Consider the following 26273-nt stretch of genomic DNA (forward strand, 5'->3'; position numbering starts at 1 on the left):
CCCACATTTCTGTGTCCTTCTGGTGTCTTTCCCTCCCCTCACCCACCCTTCCCCTTCAGCTGCTGCTGGTTCGTGTTTGCTTTTCCTTTCAGTTTTAAAAAAAAAATGTGTAAGGGAAACAATCCATAGTGTGATGATACCATCCGGTTCTTACCTTGCTTGTTACACGCTTCCTTTTGGTTTGTAAAGCACTTTTTATTTTCACATCCAATTGCTTCTCCTCCTAGGTAGTCTATAAGAGGAAACGGTCCCCATATTTTTTCCCTAAATACTCTGTTTTCATAACCTTTATCCTGATTCCTGGGAAACAAGCAAGCGCGGCTATTTCTCCTTCTTCCCTGAGTGCTTTGTGTTCCCTGCAGCCCTCTGGCTGGGCGGGATGCACAGCCGATCCCTCTGTGTGGGAGGGAAGCAGCGGAGGTTGGGGCCCAGGCAGGACCTTCCGGGGGCTTGGTGGTTCCAAGCAGAAAGGATTTCTGCTGATGGCCTGCATCTTCCCTGGGAGGCAGGGAGTGGGGTGGTCTGAAAGTGCTGGAGTGGCCAAAGCCACCACGGTGACACGGGCTGTGTTAGTGATGAGCGGCAGGGCTAACATGGAGCCACATCCATGAAACACGCATCTCTGGACGTGTGCTGTCTGCTTAGTCCCAATACACTGATTTAGCTTTTCTGCAAACATGGACAAAGTGCTGCTCACTCCAGATTTAAGGTGGCATGTTTTCAGAAGCTATCTTTTTTCTCTCTGAAGAGATAGGAACTCCTTCAAGCCTGTCTTTGCTGAGCAATTGCATGATTTAAGTAGGTCCATAAATACTAGATTAATTTACACTTACCTTTTTCGGAAGAAAAGTTTTAATGAAAAGCGCACATCCCTTTACCTCCCCGGTCCCAGACTCGTGGGAGGAGCTCCTGTGACCCCTAGTGATGGCCCCTAGTGATGGGCCCCTGGGGGCACGTCCTGTGAAATCTGCCGCCCCCACAGCTAACGCCGTCCCATGCAGGCCGTGGAGGCCCAGACTCCGGGGTGGGAAAAGCCAGCGGAGTATGGAACACGTCTGTTCTAAGAGTGGCCACCATCAGAGATGTGACCTTGCTCCAGGGGCAGATAAGTGTTTTCTCGGTTCAGACTCTGTCCAGACTAGAGGTTTCTCTAGCCCTCCTCTTGTGTTTAACTCACTTCCCTGCCACTTACTAAACAGTCTGCGAGGTATTTTGCAGGAGCTGGAGGGGCGGGGAAGAGGATACTGTGGATGGGAACTCTTCCATGGCATTTGGCCCTGCGTTCATGGCACTTTTTCATTTCCCCCGGTGGACTTCTCCTGGCCTGGCCTCTGGGTGAAACGTTTGCCTGCATTCGCAAGACTGTGCTCTGACTGACAGAAATGTTGGGTTCTCTGCCCTGATCTATTTGACTTAAACTGGATGGACGGGTGGTGGGTCACCCTTGTTTTAAAAATAACTGGAAGCAAAAATCCTGTAACTCCAGTGGAAACCCATTCTCCTGGCTTCCAACCGGAGAGCGATCTTCTGGACGCCTGTCACTAATTACCCTTGCTTTCATTTATGCAATGTCCTTGCCTCTTGCCAGTGATGACAAGCGTGAGTCCATGCACAGAACCCTCGATAATTGTAGATGATAATTCTTCTACCTATAGGCCTATTTGTAAATGTGGAACGAGGGAACTTAATGTCCATGATTACTCCTCACTCCTTAGCTCTTCTTTCACGCAGGGAACTGGCTTTCTCAAGGGACTTTGTTGGCATCTTCCGCCGATTGCACTTTGCGGTTAGTGGGATGCTCTCAGAGCCTGACTCATGAACATGGTACTTAGCGATGGGAATGATGTGTCAGGGTCAAGCCGGCTGTTCCCAGAACAGAATCTCACTTTTCTTTTTTTAAAATACTTTTAATTGATTTTTTACAGAGAGGAAGGAAGAGGGAGAGAGAGTTAGAAACATTGATGAGAGAGAAACATCGATCAGCTGCTTCCTGCACACCCCCTACTGGGGACGTGCTCACAACCAAGGTACATGCCTTTGACTGGAATCGAACCTGCAACCCTACAGTCCCCAGGCCGACGCTCTATCCACTGAGCCACACCGGTCAGGGCAGAATCTCACTTTTCTACGCCGTCGGCTCAATCAGCTAAGATGCACTGTGTACTGGGCAGCTTCTTCCTATTGGTGTGTACAGGTGTCTGTGCGTGTGCATTTTCTTCTTCACTGAAATCACCGGTATTCTAAATTCTGACATGTAGAAATCTGGCAGAGAAACTGAGACAGAATGTAGCTTATCTCACTGGTACCCCCCAGTCTTTGAACTTGGCTCTTCACAAAACAGGGTGCGCGCCTGATCGGAACGTGTGGAAGTTCACTGGGACTCTTGTCTTTCTTCCTCCTCGGACATGAGCTACCTCGGTCCCCATGGCGCTGGAAGCTGAGTCTTCATCGCAGGTCTTCATCACTGAGACCGCGTGAAGGGTCTCCCGATGCACACATTCAGGTGCACTGCCTTGTCCACACCCCGAGTACTTCAACAGACTAAGGAATAAAGGTGGGACCTACGCTGAGGAGCAAGACACTTACTGGAGAAAAAGGGGATTATTAAGGCTATGGAACAAGGGGAGACAAGATACAAAGGTGGCCGCTCGGGCCGAAGAGGGAAGGATCTGCCTTGGAGGAGCAGTGTAGAGAGGTAGGAATATGTACTGAACAGCCAGCTTGCCGAATTCAAGTGCAGACTCCCCAGTTGCTAGCTGTGTGACCCTGGGAACATTCTTCAGCGTCCCTTTGCTCAGATTTCTCCTCTGTAAGATGAGGCCCGTCATGGTGCCTGCTAGGTGGTTCATACATGTAACTAGAACAAATCTGGGACGAAACAGGGTTTGGTGAGTTAGCAGCCACGAGTCACTATCACCGGAAGTGCTTAGATCTGTACTGTCCAGTGTGGTAGCCGCTGGCCATGTGTATGGGTAGCTGCTAAAGTTTGACATGTGCCTGGAATGAGCTAAGATGTGCTGGTAAGGCCCTAGTCAGTTTGGCTCAGTGGATGGAGTGTCGGCCTGCGGACTTGAAGTGTCTTGGATTCGCTTCTGGTCAAGGGCACATGCCCAGGTTGTGGGCTCAATCCCCAGTAGGGGGCATGCAGGAGACAGCTGATCAATGATTCTCTCCAATCATTGATTTTTTTTTCTCTCTCTCTCTCTCTCTTTTCCTCTCTGAAATCAGTTTTAAAAAATGTATTGGAGCCAAAACCGGTTTGGCTCAGTGGATAGAGCATTGGTCTGCGGACTGAAAGGTCCCAGGTTTGATTCCAGTCAAGGGCATGTACATTGGTTGCCAGCACATCCCCGGTGGGGGGTGTGCAGGAGGCAGCTAGTAGATGTCTCTCTCTCATCGATGTTTCTAGCTCTCTATCTTTCTCCTCTCCTTTCCTCTCCTTAAAAAAAATAAATCAATAAAACATATTTTTAAAAAATGCATTGGTAAGTGTGAATTTCAAAGACAGTACAAAATAACAAAAAAGTGAAGCTTATCCAGTGTGGAAGAAGAAGTAGAAACCAGCTAAGAACCGACCAGAGATTCTAGGCACTTCTTCTTGCCTCTGGACAGACCCAATCAGTCAATTCTTGCCAGATTCAGCCTGGGCAGACTCACACAGTAGAATCAGACCCACTACCCTTCAGTCTGTGGGCTGCCACTCAAACCTGCTAGGGCTTGTCTCCCTTTTTAAACTAAAAACTCAGTAATGATGACTAGATCTGTCTGGGCTTTGTCTTTTTTCTTTGTTGTTGTAGTTCACTATTGTATCTTTGGCACTGAGCACATGTCCCTTAGACTCCATCTTTAATAATGTCATCCTCTAACACAGGAAGAAGCTGCAGCATGAATCTAAAGGGCCTATAGTCTGAGAGAAATATAGGCAATCTTCCTTTCCTACCCAATCAGGTAAAACAATATTAAATAATAACTAGGTTGTATGCAAGTTGACCATCACTCCAATACGTAAGATGGCTGCCCCCATGTGGTCAAAGATGGCCATCCCAATGTAGATGCAAGATGCCTGGCACAAGATAGCCAGCAGGGAGGGCACTTGTGGGTGATCAGGCCTGCAGGGCGGGCAGTTGTGGGGGACCCTGGCCTGCAGGAGAGAGCAGTTAGTGGGAACCAGGCTTTCAGGTTGGGTAGTTGGGGGGAAGCAGACCAGCAGGTGAAAGCAGTTAGGCGCAACCAACCTTTCGGGGTGGGCAGTTGGGAGAGACCAGGCCAGCAGGAAAAGGCAGTGGGAGGAACCAGACGTTTATGGGAGGGCTGTTGTGCGTGATCACACCTCCAGAGGAGTCCAGTTGGGGATGACCAGGCCTGCAGGGGAGAGAAGTTGTGGGGAACCATGCCTACATGGGAAGGCAGTTGGCGGCAACCAGGTCAGCAGGGGAGGGCTGTTAGGGGTGACCAGGCCTTCAGGGGAGGGTAGTTGAGAGTGACTCGGCCGGCAGGGAAGGGCTGTTGTGGTTGAGCAGGTTGGCAGGGGAGGGCAGTTAGGGGCACCAGGCTGGCAAGGGAGGGAAATTAAGAGTGTCTAGGCCAGCAGAGAAGGGCAGTTGTGGGAAACTAGACCTGCAGGGGAGGACAGGACAATCAGGCCAGCAGGGGAGCAGTTAGGTATTTATCAGGCTGGTAGGGGAGTGGCTAAGGAGTGATCAGGTTGGCAGGCAGAAGTAGTTAGGGGCAATAAGGCAGGTAGGCAGGTGAGCGGTTGGGAGCCAGCAGTCCTGGATTGTGAGAGGGATGTCCCACTGCCTATTTAGGCCCAATCGGGCCTTGACAGGTAGTAGGACATTCCTCGAGGGGTCCCAGATTAGAGAGGGTGCAAACTGGGCTGACAGACACACACACACACACACACACACACACACACACACACCATGCACAAATTTTGTGCACTGGGCCTCTAGTTTTTAAATGACTATCTATGGTTTAGGACAAGAATTCTTTTGTTTTAACTTATTAAATATTACCTCATAAGTCAATAATATATTAGAGGCTTCACATGTATTAACTGTTGATGTTTATGAAATATTTGTCATATTTGGCACCTGGCAGAGTCCTTTTCATTTGTTTTCTAATTTATTCCTCACTATGATCCTATGAGCAGATAATTTCACAGCATTTTACAGTGAATTAACTGAGGCTTGGAGAGGAGAGCTGTAGAGCCAGGACTTCCGACCTGGACTTGTCTGATTTGGACAGGGATTCTTTTTGCTGCAATGAAGATTGTAAAGAAAAAGCATTCAATAAAGAAATTCAGATCACATGAGAAATTTATTGATAATGTGAAGAACGATGGAGAGGTATAATGTTTGGACTAATGCTTTCTCTGAGAAAAACTTGAACGACCAGATAAAAAAACAACCTATTTGACGAGATTGGGGAATCACTGAAGCATGCTGAGGCTGAGGCTGAGAGAAGACTAGAAACTTTGCAAGCCTGGCAGGGCAGCTGTGAGTCTGAAAGTCACTTCAGACAGGTCAGGACGGAGGCTCTCCATCACTGCCCCAGACTGCTCCCCGGCATTTCCAGGGCTTCCCCGGGAAGGCTTTCTCCAGGTTCATCCGCTTCAGGAGTGTCCTGCAGAGCCCTCTGGAGAACCAGCCTCAGAGTGTGTCTCTGCTTCCGCAATCGCTGCCTGAAGGAGCCAACGAAGAAGTAAATGATGGGGTTGGCACAGCTGTTGATGCAGAACAGGAGTTCTACAGTCATGGGAACATAAAAGGAGGAAATCGCTCTCACAGATAGAACCCAAAATATGAGGAACCACAGAATGCCAAAGGGCAGGCCACAGAAGAGGAAGACCAGTACCGTGATCACAACAGTCATGTAGAGCCTGGTGGGCGGCCCCCTTTGGGAGCCACACCACAATCTGGTCATCAGAGCCAGGCTGGACCCAGAGAGAAGCACAAATAACAAAATCAGCCATGCCGCAGTGAGGAAATTCAACACTAGACACCCAAATTGATGCATATCCCCAGACGGGGGGATACAGTAGTACCCGACCAGCATGGTCAGCAGCAGGGACAGGGCCGAGAGCAGGGCACACATGATAGCGGACGTGTGAGTGGGGCGGCGGCAGCGGTACCAGATGGGCCACAGGACAGACATGCAGCGCTCCGTGCTGATGGCGCTGAGAAAACTCAGGCCTGAGATGTAGGCAAACACTTTCACAAGCGGGAGAAATATGCTCATTCCTTCAATGACAAAATCTAAGTTGAAAATTGAATCTAACAAAGATATAATATGGCAGCAGAGGAAGAGGGAGTCTGCCCCCGCCAGGTTGAGGATGTAGACGGAGAAGGCATTCCTGCGCATGCGGAAGCCCAGGAGCCAGATCACCACGGCGTTCCCTGCCAGCCCCACCAGGGCCACGGTGGCTGTCAGTACTTTCAGGATTATTTCCCCTGTATTATGTTGATAAAAGGCCTGATCACTTTGATAGGTTGTTGTGAGCTTGGTCTCCCAGGCTGGGTCAGTCGTATCCATGCTCAGAAACGCTGCCGTTGTGGGCCTGGAAACAAAACAAGACTTGAGCACCTGCTCTATGACCACTGACCCTCATGGCCACCCCGTCTGTGGCGAATGGAGATTCCAGAGATCACAAATTAAAATTCTTAAAAATATTTGTCTACCACCACCCTGAAAAATAACGTACATTCCATCCTCAAGGCAGTTATGATGAGAGAGAGTACTTCTAAGATGTGATACCCAGGAGGGGGGGGGGGGGGGTTGCCAACATTTCAGATAAAATAAGATGTAAGAACAAGTTGATCTAATCACAGCGAGAGAGAAAAAGTCCTTGGAAAAAAAGGACCAATGAAGAAAAATGGATTCTCTTTATTGGATGTCAAATTCCATTTTTCAGGCTTTGTGGGAAGAATCCAAGATGGCTGCTCGGGTAGGCAACTAGCCGCAGCCACACACAACAATTTTAATAAAATACAACTAAAATATAAAATGGACATTACCCAGAACTACAGGAAAGTCGACTGACTGGAAATCCTACAACAAGAAGCAAGGAGAAAACCAGAAGGAAGCGCGGAGGAGCTGTAAAAGCCCAAGGTACGGAGACACGCGGCGCGCACGGAGAGGACAGAGCCGGAGAGCAGAGGCGACTGAGTGCCTGGCGGGCGTTCCCTAGCGGGAAGGAGATAAAACTCCGACTGTGCTGGGCCCCTGACTGCTCTGAACCCCAGTTCTGGGCCAGACCCCGGGGACTCAGGCTCAGCCATAGGGAGCTGGGCTGTAAGTCGGAACCCCGGGGTAGCGGAGAAAGGAGGTCCCGGAGGCGCGCACACTGCCCCCAGAGAAGGGACGGTCAGCTGTGCCGCGGGATTGCCCTGACGGGAAGGAGACTGGGGCTCCAGACTGCTGTGAACGCCACCTCCAACTCCACTTCCAACTGAACTGAACCCCAATACCGGGCTCATTGTGGGAGAGCATAGACTGTTTGGCAGCAGGCGAAAATCGAGGGCACCTTTCTCTCAGAGGCGCCGGCAGCGAGCACTGAAGGACCCGCATAGGGCGGGGCTGACGGAAGCCAAAGCTGCAGGCTCCACCCTGAAACCCCGTCCCATCTGTAACTGCGAAATGCGACAACAAAATAGATCTCAAACGAAAGAAATGGAGGACAAAAAGCGTCTGGATATAGAGTTCAAATCTACGCTTATAAGGTTTTTCAAGAATTTCCTAGAAAAGATGGATAAGGCCTATGAGGATATGAAAAGAGATCAACTAGAGTTAATAAGGAGTCAACAAGAAATGATAAGGGATCAACAAGAAATAAAGAATACATTGTCTGAAATAAAAAATATTCTACAGAGTCCTAAAAACAGAAGGGAAGATCGCAAGAATCAAGTCAAAGATTTGGAACATAAAGAGCCAGAAGACACTCCTCCACAGAAGCTAGAAGGCAAGAGAATCCAGAAAATTGAAGATAATGTAAGAAACCTCTGGGACAACTTCAAGCGAACCAACATCAGAATTATGGGGGTTCCAGAAGATGAGAGAGAGCAAGATATCGAAAACATTCTGAAAGAAATAGTGACAGAAAACTTCCCCCACCTGGTGAAAGAATTTGATTTACAAGTCCAGGAAGCCCACAGAACTCCAAACAAAAGGAATCCAAAGAGGACCACACCGAGACACATCATTATTAAAATTCCAAGAGCAAAAGATAAAGAGAGAATATTAAAAGAAGAGCAAAGAAGGTAGTAACTTATAAAGGAGCACCTATACGATTGTCAGCTGACTTCTCAACAGAAACCATGCAGGCCAGAAGGGAATGGCAAGAAATATTCAAGGTGATGAATAGCAAGAACCTACAGCCAAAAATAAGCTACCCAGCAAAGCTATCACTCAGAATCGAAGGCCAGATAAAGAGCTTCACTAATAAAAAAAAGCTAAAGGAGTTCATCACCACCAAACCAGAATTATATGAATTGCTGAAGGGGGTTCTTTCAGAAGAGAAAGTAAACAAAGATAAAAATTATGAACAACAAATACGTAATTATCAACAAGTGAATCTAAAAACCAAGGAAATTAAAAAAAATCTGATGAACAATATTAACTGTTGAATATAATAGAATCAGAGGTATGAAAGGGGAGTGAACTGACGATTCTTGGGGAAAAGGGGAGAGGGGGGCGTGGGAAGAGACTGAACATAAACTGTGCACCTATGGATGAGGACAATGGGGAGAGGGGAAAGGGCAGAGGGTGGGGTGGGAACCTGGTGGAGGAGAGCAATGGTGGGGGGGGGGGAAGGAACATTTGTAATAATATGAAAAATAAAAACTTATTAAAAATAAATAAATAAATAAATAAAAATAAAAAAATAAAAAATAAAAAAATTCCATTTTTCAGCCTCTCTATCCTCTGCTGCATCCTGGGAGGACACATGTCTTTGCCTCACCATTGCGCACCCTTTTCCTCTGCCTCCTGATTTCTTTCAGGAAAAGTGACCCTGACAGCTGATTGGAGGGCAGGAGGAGGGTTAACTCCTGCCTCTCCGCTGTCAGGCTGTGAGCTTGCCATGGTGGTGTTACTCTACCTCAGGGGGTAGCCCTGGCTGTGGGCCTTTTCTTGGGGTCATAGTGAAGACCACTGCTACAGCCACAGCCCTCCCTGTGTTCTGGAAACTTAACTAACCTTTTACACTTCACGATGCCCAAGGGCAACAGCTCCCTATTATGACTAATCTTTAGGTGTCTCATCTTGCTCATCCTTTCTACACATTCTTTTTTATTCAGTTCTCTTCAACTGTCTTATTTGTTCGTAGCCTTGTGTTTTTGGCTGATACAGGAAAAGGTACCTACATATAGCAAACAAACTCATAGAATAGCAAGGTCAATGTGTGAAATCTGAGGTTACTAACATCAATTCAGGTTTGAAAACCATGTATCTGAAGCACATAGGCCCTGGGATCTCACAGCCTAAGCTACCAGCACCCAAAGCTTCCCTGAGGGAGCTTCTTGTCTCTGGACTCTTCTTCATGGGTGCTCCTGGCTCCTTGCACGCTACACCCCAAGGTGCACTCATGACCATGTGGACTAAGAGAGAGAAAACAAAATTGCCTTTTAGAGAAGATAGTTCTGAGCTGACTCTTACCTGAGCACCATCTTCTGGTTGAAGGTGGTGAGTAGAAAAAGACGAGCTTTCCAGCGAGTGCTGAACGCGAGAGAATGCTCTGCTACCCCGGATAGGAGGTGTCTGCAGAAGCAGGACTGGAACCTGATGTCCAAGAGAGGCTTATCAAGATGCTGGGCTGCCAGTGTGACTTCCTGCCCAAGGGACACTGGCAAGTGAGATTCTGGAGATGTGAGACAAGGGCCTCACCAGATGCTTCACATTTGCCTTGAGTCCAATGTCTTATCTCTTCCTCTCCCCATCTTACCCTAACTGGTCCTCCCCTGTGACAGATGTCTCTGCCCACTGTGGGAGTGTGCAGGAAGCCCACCCAACAGGCAATAGGAGCTTCCATAGCTAAAGTGAGTTTCCTTGGCATTCAGTGCCCTGCAGGATGGAGCTCATGTGATCTGTTTCCATTTATTCCCAGGAGTAATGTATGCGCATTAGTTTATTTCAGAGGACACAAGAGTATCCTATATAATAAAGAGATAATATGAAAAAACAAAAAAAGACAGTACAACCCAAAATATATCAATGAATACATTTTACAATATGTCCATGTTGAAATGGCAATATTTTAGATATATTGGGTTAAATAAATTACGTTAGTAAAATGAATGTCATTGTTTCCTTTCAGCTTTTTCACACAGCTACAGGGACACTGACCACACGGCTTGTTTAGGTTTCTGTTGGACAGCACGGACCTCGATGTGCCCGCAGAGAAAAGCAGAGCCCACGAACCAAATCCTAGCTATTACTGGGGTAGAGGGGAATGGGTCTGGCCTCAGAGGCATACAAGGCAAAGATATCCTGGCAGAACCGAAAGAAGAGCTTCATTACATGTTCCTCAACTTGCCCCCTCTTGACCAGGGTGCCGTGCCCTCTGAGTTGGTATTTTTTTAGGGATCCTATAAATATTGTCCGAGCAGTACAATCATGACATTTATGTGGTCGTAAAAAGCCCAGATGTTTTCAGTGCAAACATATAAATATATCCTGCAGCTTTCCCAACTGCTTTCTTTTTTAATACCACAGAGCATCAAAATGTGGCAGCAGCCTGGGCACCGGCCCATCTCCCAGAGGCCCTCCCAAGTCCAAGCTCAGTAGACATAACCTTGACCTCTAATGAATGCAACTGTTCTTAATTAATATGTATGCTTTATATTTTATGTGGTCCAGAAAATATAATTGCTTTCAAAAGCGCAAAAAAAAAAAAAAAAGTGCTTAGATCTCTACTGTCCAGTATGGTAGCCACCAGTGTGGCTAGTGGTTGAGCATCAAACTATGAACTAGGAGGTCATGGTTTCGATTCCCAGTCAGGGCATATGCCTGGGTTGTGGGCTCGATCCCCAGTGCAAGAGGCAGCCAATCAATGATGCTCTCTGATCGTTGATGTTTCTATCTCTCTCTCCCTTTCCCTTCCTCTCTGAAAGCAATAAAAGTATATTTTTTTAAAAAAGAAAGCACAAAATGGAGAAGACCTTGTTTCTAAAACGAAGGCAGCTCTTGCAGGGTTGAGCCGGGCTGTCCCGGTCTCCCTGTCCTTGCTGGGAGGAGGTGGGCGGCCCTGCCCACAGGACAGGGCCCCGCTGGGTTCCCAGGGGCGAGGGCTGGGCTGGCCTGCCCCTGTGCTCCCGCCGGACAGAGAGGCTTTGAAGAGCTTTGGTTCTGGCAGGGGCTGAGCTTGATCGGGCGTTATTCTCCCTTTCCTTGCAGTGAAATACGAGGAGTTATACTGCTTTTCGTTCAACCCCAAGCTGGATAAGGAAGAACGGGAGCGAGGCTGGCTGCTGCTGGACCTCAGCGAGGAGTACAGGCGCATGGGCCTCCCGGGCGAGCACTGGCAGCTCAGCGAGGTGAACAGAGACTACCGGGTAAGTGGAGGGGGTGTTTGGTGACAGCGGATCCTCCCTCCAGACGCAGTCCTGATGGCACACAGCTGGCACACTCCTGCTCGCCCTCCTTCCGTTTCCATCGCTCTTTATAGACGCGAGCGTGTGGCTGTCTGAGTCTCTCTTGGTGCTTGCTGGGTGAATGTCCTACCTGTTCCTAGAACCGGAAAGTCTGCGTGAGGAAACCACGGGGACCATCCCCTCCACGCCCTTCCTCTAACGGTTGAGGGGACGGGAACCCAACAGGCCCCATGGTGGCACCCCCTGGCCGAGCCTGTGGTGAGAGCGCCAGCCAGGACCTCGCCGCCCACCGCGTCTTTTTATAGCGCAGTGAGTGATGAGTGGGGCGGCCACAGCGACGCCGATGGCAGTTTGGCACCAGCTCTGCTCTGTACTCACTGAGCTCGTGATTGGAGGCTTCCCTGGAGAGATGTGGAGAAATGTGCCTCCACTCTCAGAAAGGAGAATGGGAGGAAGGGAAGCAGGAGGGGCAGACCAATCCCATGCTCTTCCCGATGGTGGGCTTAGGGATCACTGTCGGTTTCCCCATTCATTTTTATTTGTATTGTTATTTTACTAGAGGCCCCATGCATGAAATTTGTGCACAGGGAGTGGGGGGGGGGGGTGTCCCCTCAGTCCAGCCTGCACCCTCTCCAATCCGGGACTACTTGGGAGATGTCTGACTGCCAGTTGTCCCACTGCCACCCGCTACCGGCCTGATGGCCCCTCACTGCCCCCACCCCCACCCCCCGCCCCGCCACCGGCCTGGTTGCTACCAACTGCCCCAACAATTGGACATCCCTCTCACAATCTGGGACTGCTGGCTCCACTCACCTGCCTGCCTGCCTAATCACCTCTAACTGCCCTTCCTGCCAGCCAGATCACCCCTAAACACCTCTGCCTGCCAGCCTGATCGCCCCAAACTACCCCCCCTTGTTGGGTTGGTCAGGCCTCATGGTCCCCCCTGCCAGCCTGGCCACCCCCAACTGCCCCCCTGCCAACCTGGTTGCCGCCAACTTCCCCCCACCCCCGCTGGCCTGGTCGCCCCTCATGTCCCTCCCCCCCACTAGCCTAGTCACCCCCAACTGCCCCCCTGCTGGCCTGGTCACCTTTTACTGCCCCCCTCTGCTGGCCTGCTTGCCCCTCACTGCTCCCGCTGCCAGCCTGGTTGCCCCATGCAGCCTGCTGTTCAGTCATTTGGTCATCCCTCACCCTCCTGCTGGCCTTGTTGCCCCTCACAGCCTGCTGTTTGGTCATTACAGTGAAGGCGTCCTGACCAATTTGCATATTACCCTTTTATTAGTATAGATAGATTTTTTTTTCCATCACCATTTATCCCCTCCATGCCCTCTTCCATCTCTTCCTCTACCCTCACAACCACCACACTGTTGTTCCTATTCATTTAAAAAAATATTTTAAGTAATGTAAGAACATTGCAGAGAATTTACAAAAAAAGAGAGGAAAAAAATACACACCCACCACCCCATTTTCCCTAACACTCTTCTGTTAAGATTTAACATTTTCCTTCAGATGTTTTTCTCATCTGCATAGTTTAATAACCGTTTTTATATAAGTAATGTATTTCATTGTTTAAAATTGAAAAATGCAGCAGAAAGAAACCATTTAAATACCTATAACAAACATGAAACCATACTATGTGTAGTCTGCCTTTCTTCACATGGCAGAATGTGAGTATTTTTTCGGCCAGTAAATATATTTTACATTGTTTAAAACATTATATACTATTACATCATAGGTCTATATCATAGTCTGTCTGCCTAGTTCCAATTTTAGACATTTAGATTATTGTTATTTACCACTATTTTAAATAACATAGTGAAAATATTCTGAGAACTATGCCTTTGCCACATTGAAAATACTATTTTTAAAGAAAGCTTCCTATCAGTGGAATTTCTAGGTCCAAAGGTTTGCACAAGTTTTTGGACATATTGTCACCAGAACTGCAGGAAAGTTGTGGCAGTTTCTGTAAGTTCCCAGGAGTTGTGTATGAGAATGCTTGGTTCTTGGTACCCTCACCAGTAAAGAGTTTATTCCTTTAAAAATCATGGGACAACTTGATAGTGAGGCAGGTGATTTCTCATTTTAATTTCATATGCATGCTTTGTATGTGCTGACTGACCATTTATAGCTCATCTCCTGTTAATTGACAACATTGCTGGTTACATATTTTGAACTTTGAGTGTTTTCTTCATCCTTTTATAAGGGTTTTCTGTATTGCTACACAGGATGTGTATCAGTCAGTTAAATAATCATATAACATTTTATCAAATGAATGTACCATAGTATACTTATTCAATAAATTACTAGATATTTAAATTACTCATTTCTATAGCCATGTGAATTTATTAACTAATCATACTGTTAAATTTGAACAAATGCCAGTCTGATTGGTGTGAAATGGTTCTCAGTGTGATTTTATTTCCATCCCCTTCCTCACTAGCAAGTCTGAGCTGGTGTTTATTGACGGTTTAGTTGACTCTTCTGTGAATTCATATTCATATTTTTGGTCCTTGTTTCCCCCTCTCAGGTTGTCCTTTCCTTATTGATTTGTAGAAAATTTTTTATGTATTCTAGATAACAATCTGTTATCATGTATGGCTGTTGCAATTTTCTCCTCTCAGAAGGTATTTCTGTGCCGTTTGTTCCCTGGGTATCCTTTGATCCTCAGAAGTTTTGAGTTCTCAAACTTTCTAAATTTGGTTCATGTTTTAGTATATTGGGGGTTTTTTGTTTTTTGTTTTTTAATATTTCTGTGTTTGTTTGTTTTTTTACTAACAACACAGTTTAACACTGTACAATTTCAGTAATTGCATTTTATTAATTATGGTTGTGATAGCTTTGTAATAAATCTGGGTATCCTACAGGCCAGGCTCTTAGATGTTGCTCTTCTGAACATCTCGAATTCATAGATTAGTTGGGATAGGATGGATAATTTCATGATACTGAATTTTCTTCATAATGTCACGTAAATCTAACACCCATAACCTTACACTGCAAGTAGCCATTTGGGGCCTCTTTGTCTCAGTCATTATAAAGTATCTGGCCAATGGGACCAGATAGCCGGTTCTCACACTGAAGCCAACTGCTGCAGTGGATGGTCAGCCTGGAAACGAAAGGAAGGAAAACCCAAGGTTAGCAAAGAAAAAGTTTTAACAGGACACACCCTTGGGTCAGGAAGAAAATTTTGTGGGAAAACCCAAGGTTAGCAAAGAAAAAGTTTTAACAGGACACACCCTTGGGTCAGGAAGAAAATTTTGTGGCATAATATTTTCTGTGGCATAATAAGAACCCAGGTTCTTCCTATTTTTAATGAGATTTTCATCTGGAATTCGCACCACCAACATGACTCACTCAGATTTAGTCACTTAAAGTCCTGCCCGGTAGAGGCTGCAAAACATGAGTCCCTTAGCATTGCTTTTCAAAAGGAACACGCAGCAAACCAATACTAATAATACGCCGACTGTGTTGAAACAGAAAAGGTGAAAACCCAGGGAATTTTCTGATTTTACAAATATCATTGAAATAGGGGAAAAGATGATGTACCCTTATTTATTATCAATCTATTGTAGAAATATTTAAAAAAAAAAAAAAAAAAAGTTGGTTCTTTCAAAAATTTTGTGACGAATCCTGCATTGAGAAGGTTGTGTCTTCATCTGGTACTTTGGTTTTAACCTCATGGTTGAGTTGACGTTTAATTTTTCTTTCTTCCTTTCCATGAGTTATTTCCTCTCACAAATTCTTTGACGTCAGTGGAGCTGGAGGTGCCATCTGATGGAGAGGAAGCTATTGTCCAGGTGGGAATGGCCCCACCCAGAGAGGACAAAGACAGTTCTGCCATTTTCTGTTCACTGCTCTTGGGCAGGCTAATTACTATTATTGTCATAATCATCTCTGTCGTCATCACTATTATCCCTATTGACAAGACACGGTGCATGGTAGTCTAACCCTCTAAAGTAAGATTTTCTTTTGTGCCCAGCTCCTGAAATTATCTTTTATTATATAACATAATTGACATTCATTGCTAGGATAAATTTTTAATCTATCTATCTTGGGATAGAATTTAAAGTATAATCCAACCCAGTAATTTTAAAAAAAAATTTTCTTCTCCATAGCTACGTTTCATGTATTGTTTTGATTTATCTATAAATCATTTTATGCTGCTCATATTCTTCTTCTCCCCATGACATCATAAATTCTTGAAATAAATGTTAGGTCCTAAGTGTTGAAAAGGAAAGTTATCTATGTAGATATATCTCAGTTCTTGACAACGAACTCTTCAGAGTGCTCAGTGGAGAGACTCGTTCTCAGGAAATACAGTGATCTGAGTAAGATGCCTGGAATGGCCCCTCAATTGGAACCTATCTTACAATTCAGAATACATTCACTGGGAGATTGTAATCCGGCCAACAAAGATCAGGCCTTGAAGTCAACAACTCTTTTGTCTTTTTTACTGCCCCAGCACCTAACATAATGCCTAAGTGGTAGTAAGTGTTCAGTAACACTTGTCTGGTGAGTGAAAGAATTCCCAAAACGATTCCTCTTGGCACGGCCAGCCCAGACACATAGGCACTGTAGGCAGGCTAATTCATTTAGTGGAGGTCAAAGAAAATTGTTTCCTTATTAATAAAAGATGATGCAGAAAGCATTTTAACCCAATCTACTTCCATTGGCTGCAGCAATCAGTATAAAGAATATTCCACAGAAGAGCTTGTGGTGGTGAGCACACAGTCCGTGTGGAGATGATGTGGTACAGGACTGTGCACCTGAGATCGGTGTAATTTTGTTAACCAGTGCCACCCCAATATTCAATAAAAAAGGGGGAGGGAAGCATTTGCTACTTTTCTGGGCTTCTCATACTCTCTCCGAATGTTTGTATGTGATTTTCCAAACCAGGCAATATTTTGGGAACGGCCATGAGTGGGTTTCAGGATTTGGTAGCAGACACTGGGCTGTGCTGTGCATCATTCGCTGTCAGGATTTGGGCTGTAACTGTGTGAGCCTGTTGCAAAAATGGCAGCAGCCAGTGCTACCTCAGCTTGTTTTAATTTCCAGCTGAAAGTGCTGTTGACTTTCGTGAACGCAGGATGAATTTACTTTTTCCAGCTTGGTTAAGCAGTTGTGCCTTGAAACCCGAGTTACCAGGCATCGGGAGTCTGACTTTTTCCAAAGGTGCTTTCGCTTCAGTTAGAGCTTTTCATGCAAGTGCTCATCAGAATGCCCCCATTCCAGCTCTGACCCTCGGAGTCTGTCCCCCAAGAGCCCACGGGAGAGCAGGAGGCCCCGTGACTGGCATTGCTGTGCTCTTGGAGCGGTGGCCTTGAGGCTGGTACAAGCCTGACCACTATTGTCTGGGCTCAGGGTGGTGAGCTCCCGGGCCTTGCACCTGCCAGCCACAAAGGCCTGCCTTTCCTGCTCTGTGGAGAGAGAGCCCAGGGACCAGGACAGGCAGGAGAGTCTTCTCCTCATGGAGAGAGAGGACCTTGGGTGGATAGACAGTAGCCGGGTCCCTGAGTAGGGCGGGGCTGAGCATCAAGGAGCATGAGCTCTGGGTGTCTGCCTTCTCTCTGGGTGCAGTCCCAGTTACGGTCCACATCAGGGCCATGACCTGGGCCAAGGTGGGCCTCTTTCTACCATGGTAGGCCATCAGAGGACCTGGCAGAAGCCTGAGTTCCTAGCTCACCTCTTGCTCCTTAGAAAGGCTGTATGTTGCCCTGGCTGGTGTGACTCATGGGGTAAGGGCCTCAGCCTGTGCACCAGAGGGTCACGGGTACAATTCTTGGTCAGCAGCGTGTACCTGGGTTGTGGGTTTGCTCCCTGCTCCCAATCGGGGCACAGGCAGGAGGCAACAAGTCAATCTATCTCCGTCACATCAATGTTTTTGTTTTTTTTTCTCTCTCTCTCTCTCTTTCTCTCTCTGTCTTTCTCTGTGTGTCTCTCCCTTTCACTCTTTAAAAAAAAAAAAATCCTTAGGTGATTGTTTTACATTGTTACAAAAAAAGAAAAGAAAGGCTGTATGTAATAAGCATGCTAAGGCATCTCACCCATTACTTCCTTATTCTTAATTCACCCTATATAATTAAAGGCTAATATGCAAGTTGTCCTCTCAATCGGGAGTTCAACCAGGAGATAGGTCTGGCTGGCCAACCGCTTGCAGCCCCTCCCCCCAGCTAGCCCTCCCTCTAATCACCCCTGATCGGCCCACCCCCATCCCATTCAGGAGTGGGGCAGCCAGCCAACCACCTATGTCCACTCCCCCCGGCCTGCCTGCCCTATCGACCCCAATAAGGGCAGGCCTGCCAGACCCCATCCGTGCATGAATTCGTGTACTGGGCCTCTAGTTTAATCATACATAACTTTGCAATTCCATGGGGTTGTTATAAGAAGAAAGTAGGTAATCCCCAACTTACTGAAAACATACCCATTTCCCTTCTAAAAGTGTTACTTTAAGAAAATGTCACTGGCCGGATGCAATGACTGCATGTCTCCTGAACCGCAGACAAGCAGTGTGGTCTGTGTGGTCATGTCCTCACTCACTGACTAAGGGAGGTCAGACGCGGGGGAGGAAGCCCGGTGTCTGTGGCTGCGATTCCAGGAAAAGCTCCTGGGTCCTCCTGGGCTGGGCCCCATGTTGTAGGAGCGGATTTTCCTCCAGAGCGTCCACACCAAAGCCCACGTTCAGGGCTGGTGATCGTCCCTAAAATGTCTTTGACAGGAGGCTGACATTACAAGTGGGGCCCTTCTCTTTCCCTCCTGCCCCATGTTGCTCTCCTGTCTGGTGACAGAGGCCGTGCAGGCAGGCGAGGGAAGGGCCATCGGGGAGCAGGGTGTGAGCTTCCCAGGCTCACATCTCACGTCAGCCCCATCTTTCCAGCGTGGAAGGGGTGTGGGGGGGACGATGGACGGAGGCCATGCGGATAAAGCACTTCCACTGTCGCTATCCTGGCTCGAGGGGTCCTCTTGAAATGCCCAGGAGGATACTTGACTTCCAGGAAGTAGCCACTTGCTTTGGCAAAGCCCAGGAACTGCCCTCGGAGCTGCTGTCACTTTGCCAAGAGAGGGATTGGCTGATGTCAAAGCACAGTGTGTCCGGCCACAAATCGGCTGCTGCTGCCGCTTCTAACACTGAGTCAGACCCAGTGGCGTATGAAGTCCTTTGTCATGGTGTCACCGGGTTTCACCCTTATACCAGCCCCATGGAGTACCATTTCTGTCTCAGAGATCAAACCACAGCGCTCGGTGTAGCGGGGCTTCCCAAGGTCATGAGGTCGGCAAGTCAGAGCCAGGTTCTAGAGTGCTGATTTCCGACTGAATCGCAAGATCCTTTGAAGGCATGCTAAAGCATCTCACCCATTACTTCCTTATTCTTAATTCACCCTATATAATAAAAGGCTAATATGCAAATTGTCCTCTCGACCAGGAGTTCAGCCAGGGGGTAGGACTAGCTGGCCAGCAGCTTGCAGCCCCTCCCCCCAGCCAACATAGCTGTGTCCACGGTGGGAACCACTGCCAGGGCTGCACGGAGCGAGCAAACCATTTCTTATAAAATCGGCACAAATCATTTCTTATAAAACCGGCACAAACCATTTCTTATAAAACCGGCACAAATCATTTCTTATAAAACCTGCGCAGGAGAAACAAAAATTAGCTGCTCCATTGTGCCGGGAGTCAGAAGTCCACAGGAGCTGGGAGCTGGGGTGTGGGGGTGGGGAAAGATGGGGGAGGATTCCTGAAGGAGGTGGAATGAGGTTGGCCCGTGAAGAATGGATGGGAGGCGGGAAGGTCGAAGAAAGGAGTGTGGAGGGGGGCCTCGGGGGCAGGCGTGCACACCCTGTGTGCTGGGACAAAGACGGGCAGCACTGCTGGTGCTTGCATTTCCCACAGTCAGGCTATCGTTCTTTATATTGACTAATTCTAGAGCAGGGGTCTTCTAACTACGGCCCGCGGGCCACATGCGGCCCGCAGAGGAGTCTGATCCGGCCCGCCAGGTTTTTTGGGCAGTGAGCGCAGCCGAGGTGTTACAGTAGGAATTAGTAGTTCATATAGTCCGGCCCTCCAGCTCTCTGAGGGACCGTGATCTGGCCCCCACTTTAAAAAGTTTGAGGACCCCTGTTCTAGAGAGAGAGAGGAAAGGAAAGAGAGAGAGAGAGAAACGTTGATTTGTTGTTCCACTTATGTATGCAATCATTGGTTGATTCTTGCATGTGCCCTGACCGGGGATTGAACCCACCACCTTGTTGCATTGGATGCTGCCCTAACCAACTGAGCTACCCGGCCAGGGCCGGGCGGGGCTGTCTTTCAATCAGGGCAGGCAGCTAAGGCTTCTCAGCGGCCAGGGTGCAGCATTGCTGCGTGTCCCTTTGGATGGAAGAGCTGCCCCCTTGTCACTGTCTCGCCTCCCACGGGGAGTCCCGGAAGGGACCGTGCACAGGGCAGGGGCTCAAGAGCATCTTGCATCCCTTGGCTCTGATGCCGTGGATGCAGCAGCCCTTCCCTCATTTCTCTGCAGGGGCCTTGGGTTTCCCCACCATAGCCTCCTCTGGCGGGCGGAACTTCGTGGCTAGATTGCCTAAAAGTTCGCTGTGCTTCCTGCGACAGGTCTGCGACTCCTACCCGACCGAGCTGTACGTTCCCAAGTCGGCCACCGCACACATCATCCTGGGGAGCTCCAAGTTCCGGAGCAGACGGCGGTTTCCTGCCCTGTCTTACTACAGCAAGGAGAGCCACGTGAGTCCGGCCGGTCTCTGAGCTGGCTCCCGGGCGCCTGTGTTATCACCACGGGCCTTCCTCCGGCTGTGTGTGTGTCTGCCTTCTTCTCAGAGGCCTGTGGGCATGGCCCTCCTGTTCAAGCATGTCTTAGACATTACCCTAGGTGATGATTGTTATTTTCCAGAGTACGATTCATCTTTCACAGTGGTCCAAGATCATTCATTGTGAATTCTGAGTGTTTATTCGTTCTGACGGGAAAAATAAATGGAAACCTTATCACCCTCACTTCTCAGCCCTTTGAACAAGATTTCCCAGTGACCGAATTGTGTTGTTTAGATAGTAGAGCCATTTGGACATGTATTCCCTGTATGAAGCACATTTGGTACGACACAGCACAGCTATGCCGGGACCCTTAGCTCATTGCACTTATCTGACAATAAAATGATGGGACGGAGTCAGAAAACGCCTGAACTTAACCATCCAAGTGAGTGGAGAAAGGTGCCATGTTTGCTCACACAGATCCTTGGCAATGCCTCTCTTTGAAAAGCACCCCGAATCCACTGCCCCCCCCTTCTTCTTTTTGATGGCACGTTTTTGGAATGTCCCCCACATATGAAATATTTGCTTATGGAGAATGGGTTTATTTTTTAATTAATTAATCTTTTTTTTAAAATCCTCACCTGAGGATATTTTCCCATTGATTTTTAGGGAGAGTGGAAGAGAGAAGGAAAGACAGAGAGAAACATCCACGTGAGAGAAACTCATCAATCGGTTGCCTCTGGGGAGGAGCCTGCTACTGAGGTGCATGCCCTTGACCAGAATCAAAATCAGGACCGCTTTGGTCCTCAGGCCGATGCTCTGTGCACTGAGCCAAACCAGCTCGGGCAAGAATGGGTTTATTTTTTTAACATGATTTGTAAATGCTAGAATTAGGTGTGTCTGCCACCAACAGAGCCACGCGACAGTGGCTTAAACAGGGTGGAACTTCATTCTTTCTCACCTAAAACTTCCAAGGCGAGCAGTGCAGGCCTGAGGTTTTGTCTCTCCACCACTTACGAGTCAGGGACCCCCGCCCCTTGCACCTGTCTGGTCCGCCACCCTGGGGCTTGGCCTAGTCGAAGGGTATAGAGATGACTTCAGTACCAGTCGCCATCAGCTGTTGGGGGAAGAGTTCTGAGATGGTCACGTGACACTTCTGCTCACCTCCGTCCGTTCGTCAGAACTGCCGGGAACAGGTGAGAAAACACAGTCTGTGGGTAATGGAGTGAACAGCTAAACGCTGTGCTTCCATTTCTGTGGAGGACAAGAAAACAAACCTGGGAAGACGAGAACGGTCTTTGCCACCCATGTTGGAAGCTATCTGACTTTAGCCAGGTGCAGAAGGTGGGATTTCCAGCTAGATAGTATGTCTGTGGGTTCAGAGCCAAGGGCGGCTGTAGACCAAGGGTGTCAAACTCGCGCCCTGTGGGCCCCATGCCTCCTTTGCTAGTACTTGGCCCATGTTAGCCTTTGTGTGTGACGTGCTTGCTGTAGACGGCTGCAGCAGGTGTGTGTGTGTGTATGTGTGTGTGTGTGTGTGTGTGTGTGTGAGTGTGTGTGTGTGAGTGTGTGTGTGTGTGAAAGTGTAGACGGCTGCAGCATGTGTGTGTGTGTGTGTGTGTGTGTGTGTGTGAGAGAGAGTGTGTGTGTGTGAGAGAGTGTGTGTGTGAGAGTGTAGACGGCTGCAGCAGGTGTGTGTGTGTGTGTATGTGTGTGTGTGAGTGTGTGTGTGTGAGTGTGTGTGTGTGTGTGAGAGAGTGTGTGTGTGAGAGTGTAGACTGCTGCAGCAGGTGTGTGTGTGTGTGTGTGAGAGAGAGAGAGAGTGTGTGTGTGTGAGTGAGTGTAGACGGCTGCAGCAGGTGTGTGTGTGTGTGTGTGTGTGAGTGAGTGTGAGTGAGTGTGTGTGTGTGAGAGTATGGATGATGTGCATGCGCCTGCAGGCAGGGAGGAGGGCAGGTCCGTCAGGTTCCAAAGGGAGGCTTTTGCAAAGCGACTGCGAGCTATTCCCAGAGCGAGCAGCGGCCTCCAGCCCGCTTTAAAAGAAAACACTCGCCGAGCGGGGTGAGCTCCGTTAGCTGAAAGGCCATGAGTGATCGTATTTTTAGTTACACTCGCTGCTCTGAACTGGGGTCTAAAAATGGCAAGTATTTTATTAATGTCCCTATTATTTCACTCCAAATATAGTTCAACCTTTATAGAACTGGAGCAGTGGTGAGAGGCAAAGGAAAATGTGAATCCTTTTTGTAAAAGAAAAAGAAATTATGGAATGAATAGGGAAGTTTATGATGCTGTACTTGAAATTAGGATGCCAGTAACATTTACCTGTGGGTTTTTGTTGTTGTTGTTTGTTTGTTTTTTTGTAATATATTTTATTGATTTTTCACAGAGAGGAAGAGAAAGGGATAAAGACTTAGAAACATCGATGAGAGAGAAACATCCATCAGCTGCCTCTTGCACACCCCCTACTGGGGACGTGCTCGAAACCAAGGTACATGCCCTTGACTGGAATCGAACCTGGGACCTTTCAGTCCGAAGGCCGATGCTCTATCCACTGAGCCAAACCGGTTTGGGCTGGTTTGTTTGTTTGTTTGTTTTGTGTGTGTGGGGGGGTGTAGCATCCATTTATAGAGAAACAAGAGGGGGTCTTTTATTCTTTTATTGTGAGGAGGCAGAAATGCGCTGGGTATTTAAAATGTGAGCGTAGTGCTGTCTGACTGCTTTTTATTTTTCTGTTCTGAGGTTCTCGGGAAAGGGTGAGCATTATAAAGGGCAAGTGTGGAATGCCTCGGAATAGGATCGAATTGTTCACAAACCGCAGAGCCCGGCTTCCCCTGCCTCCCCAGACCCCACGGCTCCCCAGGTGCCGGGGCGCCCTCATGTGCTATTCTTTAGTGCGGTGTGTGCGTCCTCGGACAAATTCTCACCATTTAAATGTTTCCCTCCCGGCACACTCCTCTGCAAGAACCTAAGAAACTGCCCGGTGGCAGCTGTCCTTAACTCTGTAGCCCAGATCAGGTATCGGGTAGAGGCAGCTCAGAGGTGCTCTGTGCAGTCAGCTTCCCCCGAGCAGGGGCAGAGCCTGCCCCCTGATGGTGGGAGAAACAGCCCGAGACAGGCTCCCTCCGTGAAGGCCAGGAGTGGGGTCTGCCTTTTCCCCATTGGACGTACCTGCCCTCCCACCCCTTTGGTTCCTCCCTCAGTTCCCCCTCCCCCTGGTCCTCCCCCAAGCTGGCCATCCTTCATCCATGTCAGACCCTCCGTCCCTTCCCCGCCTCACAGCCATGGGACGTGTGCTGAAAGGCCGTGTGGTTTGCTTGGAGTCACCCGGCTCGGAATGTCAGGGCAGAGATTCATGTGTTCCTTTGCCTCTCACCATTGTCCTACCAGACAGTCCAGGAACCATGTGCAGGAGGCTGGTGGAGGGGCCCCAGGGTCAGGCCAGCAGGGAGACACGACGGTGGGATGGAGGTGGGGGGGTGGGGGAGAGGGATGATTGGGTGGCCCATGGATAAATGTGAATCTTGGAGGACTTTCTGGAGGAGGCAACCACTACCGGAGGGAGGGGCCTTAGGAAGACGACAGCATGACCTCAGAGCTTGGCTGTCTCTCTCCTCCCAGCATCCCCAGTCCTCCGGCAGCTTGTAGGAAAATGCACGGTTCAGGTGTGGCATCCAAACCTGGAGAGTCGAGATCCTGTGTTTCCACAGCAACCGTATCCTTAACAGCAGCATCCACTGAAGACATTATTTGGCTGCAGGGGAAAAAACAAAATTTAAGCTGGAGCAACCCGGCCGGCCTTTCTCTCTCCTTCCCACCCTGCCCTCCTGGCGGCAGGCCCGGAGTTCCTGGAGCCATCTCGGCTCGGCTCGGCTGCAGAGGCGCCCAGCCTGAGACGGCTGCCCGGCTACGTGCCTGGCGGCTCTGCACGGCGGTCCTGCCACGGTCCCCGCCCAGGACGGCAGAGTCAGTGAGGAGCACCGCCCTCCCGCAGAGGAGTGCCAAGCTCCCCGTTTTATGGGGAAACGGGAACCCCAGCTGCCTCGTCCTGGGCTGAGCTTGGGGACTGTTAAGCCGGGCCTGGCTCAGAGCCCGATGCCTCTTCCTGGAGAGCCCGTGGCGTGGCCCCCTGAGCCGGCTCCCCCGGGGCCGTTCTCGGTGACCGGTTCCCCCGGGCCCCCGCCTCCATCCTCACACCCAGGGCTCACACCCTCGGGGCAGAGGATTTGAGTCATTCCTATATTGGTTGTACTTAGTGACTCCAGCTTAAATATTAAAATATAATCTCTTTTTTAAAAATATATTTTATTGATTTTTTTATAGAGAGGAAGGGAGAGAGAGAATTAGAAACATCGATGAGAGTCATTGATCAGCTGCCTCCTGCATGCCCCCTACTGGGGATGTGCCCACAACTAAGGTTCATGCCCTTGACCGGAATCGAACCCGGGACCCTTCAATCCGCAGGCTGACGCTCTATCCACTGAGACAAACTGGTTTCGGCTAAAATATAACCTCAATTCATAAAAGGAACTTGGCCCCAAAAACTAAGTTCTTTAGCTGTGAGGCTGTATCTGTACTTGCCTATGAATAACACGGAAATGTGTGTGCTGTTACACATATTATCGAGCAACACAACATGCTCTCTTGGAATCAAAGACTAGGAAGGTTGCAGACTAGAAGGCAGGTTGAGCCCAAAGGAACCCCTTGCTTCTGTCCCTCCTGGGTGAGCCTGGATGTGTGCCCGCTGCCCGTAGGTGCCCACGCCAGGGGCAGCCAGGGCTCGCCTCACACTCAGAAGTCCCTCATTCAGGATTAGACGTGGTCTTGAGTGTTTGTGATGTTTCTAAATGGGCCAGTAAAACACGATGGCAGGCATTTTAAAATATTTGTTACTAGTGGCCCGGTGCATGAAATTTGTGCACATTAAAGGGAGATTAATTAGAGGAAATAGTTTAAAATTGCTATTTGCCCTTTCTCTATAACAGAAGTGTCAGAGACGAAAAGAAAATTAATAAAATGGATATGAAAACCTTTCTCTTGTCAGAGTCTGGGGCGCACCACGGGACCCAGAGTCAAGTCCCCGCCCACCCATAATGTGCCTCAAAATCGCTTGAGACCCAGATCTACCGTAGCTGGTCCCCGCCCCCATTGGGCTAGATCCAGACCTGGCCAGTCCCACCCTTGTCAAGCCCCATGGGGGCGGGGGAGGACTTAGCCTCGGGTGCCTGCTGATTGCTCATTAAGGCTCCTTGAAGGAACTTGGCTTCAGCTGTGGGCGCAGCCATCTTTGTGATGGAGTGATGGTCAATTAGCATATTCCCTCTTTATGAGATAGGACTAGTCTTGCCATGAGCAGGACCTTATACATTGTAGGGGCAGAGGTGTTTCTTTTCTATTTCTACTTCAGCAGGAAAACGAAAGGTTATTGAAATGGCTTTCAATACCCTCCTTAGGATCCCATCCGAGCATCCGTACACCTTCTGATTTCCCACAGAAACTGATGCACGGCCACCCACTGTGGGGGCACACGTGAGCCGGGGGCGCCTTGTCAGGCAGCCCGCCCGGCGGGTCTCCGTGGTGACCGTCTGTCCGTTGCACACTGTCTGACTCTGCTGTGTGGCCCTCCCCGCAGGCCTCCATCTGCCGGAGCAGCCAGCCCCTGTCCGGCTTCAGCGCCCGGTGCCTGGAAGATGAGCAGATGCTCCAGGCCATCAGGAAAGCCAACCCGGGGAGCGACTTCATTTACGTCGTGGACACGCGGCCCAAAGTAAGTGTCCCGCCTGGCCATTCGGACGCGCGCCTTTGCAGCTCTGAGTCGGGGACTGGACCCAGGCAGAGCGACGGGCTGCCTTCCCCGCCGAGGTCGCTCCTCCCTTTGCACAGTCAGCACCCGGCTGCTCTGCTCTGCAGGCTGCTGCCCGGGCTCCTAGGCTCCTGCTC

General features: G+C 49.0%; 2 protein-coding genes across 2 annotated transcripts in view; one reads left to right on the forward strand and one right to left on the reverse strand.

Moving 5' to 3' along the window:
- The window catches only part of MTMR7 (myotubularin related protein 7), an 89293-nt gene that overhangs the window by 34328 nt on the left and 28692 nt on the right, over positions 1-26273 (forward strand). The window contains exons 4-6 of the mRNA XM_084879237.1: positions 11395-11552; positions 20187-20315; positions 25966-26100. Of these exons, the coding sequence (XP_084735363.1) occupies positions 11395-11552; positions 20187-20315; positions 25966-26100 (422 nt within the window). The remainder of the gene's footprint in view (positions 1-11394; positions 11553-20186; positions 20316-25965; positions 26101-26273) is intronic.
- On the reverse strand, positions 5548-9668 carry LOC311618538 (mas-related G-protein coupled receptor member X2-like; the record flags this gene model as incomplete). The annotated part of the gene is made up of 2 exons (XM_084876169.1): positions 5548-6562; positions 9658-9668. The coding sequence occupies 2 exons, from the start codon at positions 9666-9668 to the stop codon at positions 5548-5550; spliced, it is 1026 nt and encodes a 341-aa protein (XP_084732295.1).

The sequence above is a fragment of the Pipistrellus hanaki genome, assembly GCF_964339955.1.
Source record: "Pipistrellus hanaki genome assembly, chromosome: 3".
Classification (NCBI taxonomy): domain Eukaryota; kingdom Metazoa; phylum Chordata; class Mammalia; order Chiroptera; family Vespertilionidae; genus Pipistrellus; species Pipistrellus hanaki.